Genomic DNA, 3,297 nt, shown 5'->3' on the forward strand with positions numbered 1-3,297 from the left:
GGGTGGGTGTCGGATCCGTTGATATCGAGGTGCGTGAACGAGCCCGTCTTTTGGGTCAGATTTCGCCTCTCGCGGGGAAGGCAGGCCCGGGAACAGGACCGAGCAACAGGGCCTGGCCGCGGGGCGAGTGGTTACGCCCGCACGCCGGAGGAGGACGCCCTGGCGGATCGGTCCCCCCGCAATCGTGGCTTTCCGTTGTCAGTTGCTCCCCCTCGATCTGGCACGATCGCGCCTTCGTCCCAAAGTGGCCTCGCCTGATTGCAGAACACTGGCAGAAAGCAGGACCTCTGCGGGAGGGGCGGTTTTACAGCGGCCATGATTCGCCGGCTCGGTGGGATCTGAGCCCGACCCAACGCCGGGGCCCTCACCTGGACTTTCACTTTCTCCCTCCCTCCCTCCCTCTCTCTCTCTCTCTCTCTCTCTCTCTCTCTCTCTCTTCCCCTTCCCCTCTCTCGCCCTCTCTCCCTTGATTCTTTTCCTTGCCACGAATTCGCCATCCACCTTCCTTTCCTCTCCCCGCCCCCAGCTACCTGCCATGTCTGTGATTTCACATTTCCTGACTGGCTTCGCCCGACCAGGGGCGGATCTTCGCGAGGGCATGCTGGCTGCCTCGTCATTGAATTCGCGGGCAGCCGCTCTGTCCGAGCGTGTGCGTTGGCGTCCACGGCGCTGTCTGTGTTCAGAGATCGTGTGCGATCAGTTGTCCTTAGACACCCGCTGACAATATCCCTCTCCCTCCCTCTCTCTCTCTCTCTCTCTCTCTCTCTCTCTCTCTCTCTCTCCCTCTCTCTCTCTCTCTCTTTTTATCCCCCACTCGGTCGCCCGGTCTTTGGTTGTCTACACGGGACTTGTCTCAGGCAACGTTTCTCCTTCGAAAGCAGGGAATTGCCCCCTTCAAGGGTGATGCGTCATCGGATATGGTCTCTCTGTTCGATGTGAACGATCAGAAGGATGAGCAGGCGGCGGCATCCTGGAGGCAATTTCTGCCACCATACCACTTCCTACCGCCATCGGCCCGGCAGGCAGCCGAGCTTTCGGCCGGCTTCCTGCCATTGGAGGAAAGTCTCTCGGCTGGGTTCTCCCTGACTGGCTCCCACAATGAGAATGCCCTCCTTGCCGAGGACATCGACAGCCTCGGGGCTGCCTACGAGCAGGGGGCCGCGTGGGTGAACCATGCACGGGCCATACAGGCCGGGGTGCGCTTCTTATATTTGCCTCGCCCAGCTCTCTGTTCATCCCCCCCCCCCCCCCCCCCTCCCCCCCACACCGGCCACGTGCCTCGTGTCCTGCGCGTGTCTAGCACTCGCCTTTCTGACCTATGCCCCTCCCCCCGACTCCGCGGCCGCCGATGTGCCCTTTCCATCTGGAAGCTGGTCAATGACTTCCCGCCCAGCTCGATTGATCTGACCCTCGGGATAAACCGCGAGCTGCAGGCCCTGGCCGACACTCCGATTGGGCGTCTTGCTGTCGAGCGTGACAGCATCGAGCGCATCGAGCGAGCGGCCACCATACGCATCCTCCGATCGACCTACCACCGGCTGGAGGCAGAGACAGCCTCTCTGGCGCGCCTGCCTCCAGTCGGGACCACCGATCAGCCGGCCAGAGGCGCGGACGATGTGGACATCGGTGCGCGGGGCCGCCTGCCCGAGCCTGTCGCCGCCTCTTCACTTGCCCCCTAACCGTGGTGTCCGTTTTTCTTTCTTGCGCGCGGGCGTCCACACATCACGAATCCCTCCCCCTGTCGGTGCTTTTGATCTCCTCCGGCTTCCGGACGATTGCCCACTCCGTCTGCTTCAATGTGTCGAAACATCTCAGAGCTGTCCCAAAATGAGCGACTCCCGCGGCTACAGCAAGCGCGATCGCTGGCGCGATCGCGTGTCCGGGCACGCACTTCCGCCATCACGCTGCAGCACTTGCGCATTCAACTTCGTGGCCACTGGGCTGATCTTCAAGTGTTCGTCATCCTTTTTGTGGCTCTCTCTCTCACATCTCGCATCTCGCATCTCGCATCTCGCATCTCGCATCTCGCATCACCCTGACTTTTACTGACACATTCTTGCACCAGGTACCGCAAGGAGAAGGAGTCCCTGATTGATCTCCATGCCAGTATTGACAGCCATATCGAGGCTCTCCGGCAGGAGAGGTGCGACTTGTATGACCGACAGCATGGCGTGTATCCCATGTGCTAACCTTTGCATCTTCTCCTTTGCATGGCCCTCGCCCGGTGCCTTTGGCGCCTTTCCCTTCTTCTCTTTCTCCTCCTCCCTGTCCCTCTTTTCCTCCTCCAACGTAACCGGCGACCCACCCACCCAACCACCCGCACTTCGCGTGTATCCTGCCGCACCCTGTCAGTGAGCGCATTGAGGCATCAGCACACGGGCCCGAATCGGCCGAGCACGACACCGAGCCCGGAGCCGGCACCGAGTCCGAAGCTGGGACCCTGCGGCGCCTGGACGCGGAAAATCGCGAACTGCTGGGGCACTTGACTCGTTTCATCCGGTCATATTATCCCCCACCAACGGCCGAGACATTGGCCAATTCCACCGTGGCCGGGATCCCCACTGCTCGGGATGCCTCTCTTGAGGCCGTCCCTTCCTTGAGTATCCTCCTGGAGGTACATTGGACATGCACACGCACGCACGCACGCACATCCAGCACCCATGGCCAGGCTCCGCGGCCCTGCCCCTCTCCCCTTTGTTCACTTCCTCCTGGCGCGGCCCTATAGGCCTCAGGACTGACGTCGTGCCTCGCCCCTGCCCCCCCCCCCCCCCACTTGAAGGATCTCATGAACCGGACCATTCTCCATCCTGAGGATCCGTTCATCAGCACCGCCGGCCACTGGCCACCGTATGTGGAGCTCCTGCTTCGGTCTGGCATCGCCACCACCGAGCAGGCCAACAGCCAGACAGCCACCCTGTCCGGGACAGCCAGCACCCATGGGGAGAGTGCCTCCTCGACATCGGTGTTCCACCGGACCCCCGCGTCCTACTCGCAGCAGTCGGCCGACCAAGTGGCGGCCATGGCCTCGGCAGGGGCCGCGCTTCCGGCCGGTCGCCCCGGCCGCCCGCATCATCCCCCACAAGAGACCATGATTCGGCTGGAGGATTTCCACCTTTGAGCCTGGGTTCGTGGGCAATGTACATACGTGTCCCCGTGCCATGCTTCGAGGAGAGATGTGTATGGAGGCGGGGGTGCATCGATTGATATAAATACATGTGCATCTTTACATGTGTGTGTGTCTGTGTGTCTGTGTGTGTCTGTGTGTGTGTGTGTGTGTGTGTGTGTGTGTGTGTGTGT

At 61.7% G+C, this 3,297-nt stretch overlaps 1 protein-coding gene across 1 annotated transcript; it reads left to right on the forward strand.

Annotated features, from left to right (window-relative positions):
- The first annotated feature begins 436 nt into the window (after nucleotides 1–436).
- On the forward strand, nucleotides 437–3,228 carry H696_01206 (hypothetical protein). Its single transcript, XM_009495091.1, has 7 exons — nucleotides 437–649; nucleotides 858–1,196; nucleotides 1,371–1,626; nucleotides 1,816–1,954; nucleotides 2,066–2,143; nucleotides 2,353–2,614; nucleotides 2,780–3,228. Exons 1-7 carry the CDS (start codon nucleotides 536–538, stop codon nucleotides 3,116–3,118), a joined length of 1,527 nt encoding a protein of 508 aa, XP_009493366.1. The 5' UTR covers nucleotides 437–535; the 3' UTR covers nucleotides 3,119–3,228.
- Nucleotides 3,229–3,297: the final 69 nt, after the last annotated feature.

This window comes from Fonticula alba (assembly GCF_000388065.1).
Source record: "Fonticula alba strain ATCC 38817 unplaced genomic scaffold supercont2.2, whole genome shotgun sequence".
NCBI classification, from domain to species: domain Eukaryota; order Rotosphaerida; family Fonticulaceae; genus Fonticula; species Fonticula alba.

Bases quoted from the DNA above. Each gene is read 5' to 3' on its own strand.
- H696_01206 (XM_009495091.1), top strand. From the start codon at position 536: ATGTCTGTGATTTCACATTTCCTGACTGGCTTCGCCCGACCAGGGGCG. The intron at 1,955-2,065 runs GTTCGTCATCCT...TTCTTGCACCAG, and splicing joins CACTGGGCTGATCTTCAAGT to GTACCGCAAGGAGAAGGAGT. The intron at 2,615-2,779 runs GTACATTGGACA...CCCCACTTGAAG, and splicing joins CCTTGAGTATCCTCCTGGAG to GATCTCATGAACCGGACCAT.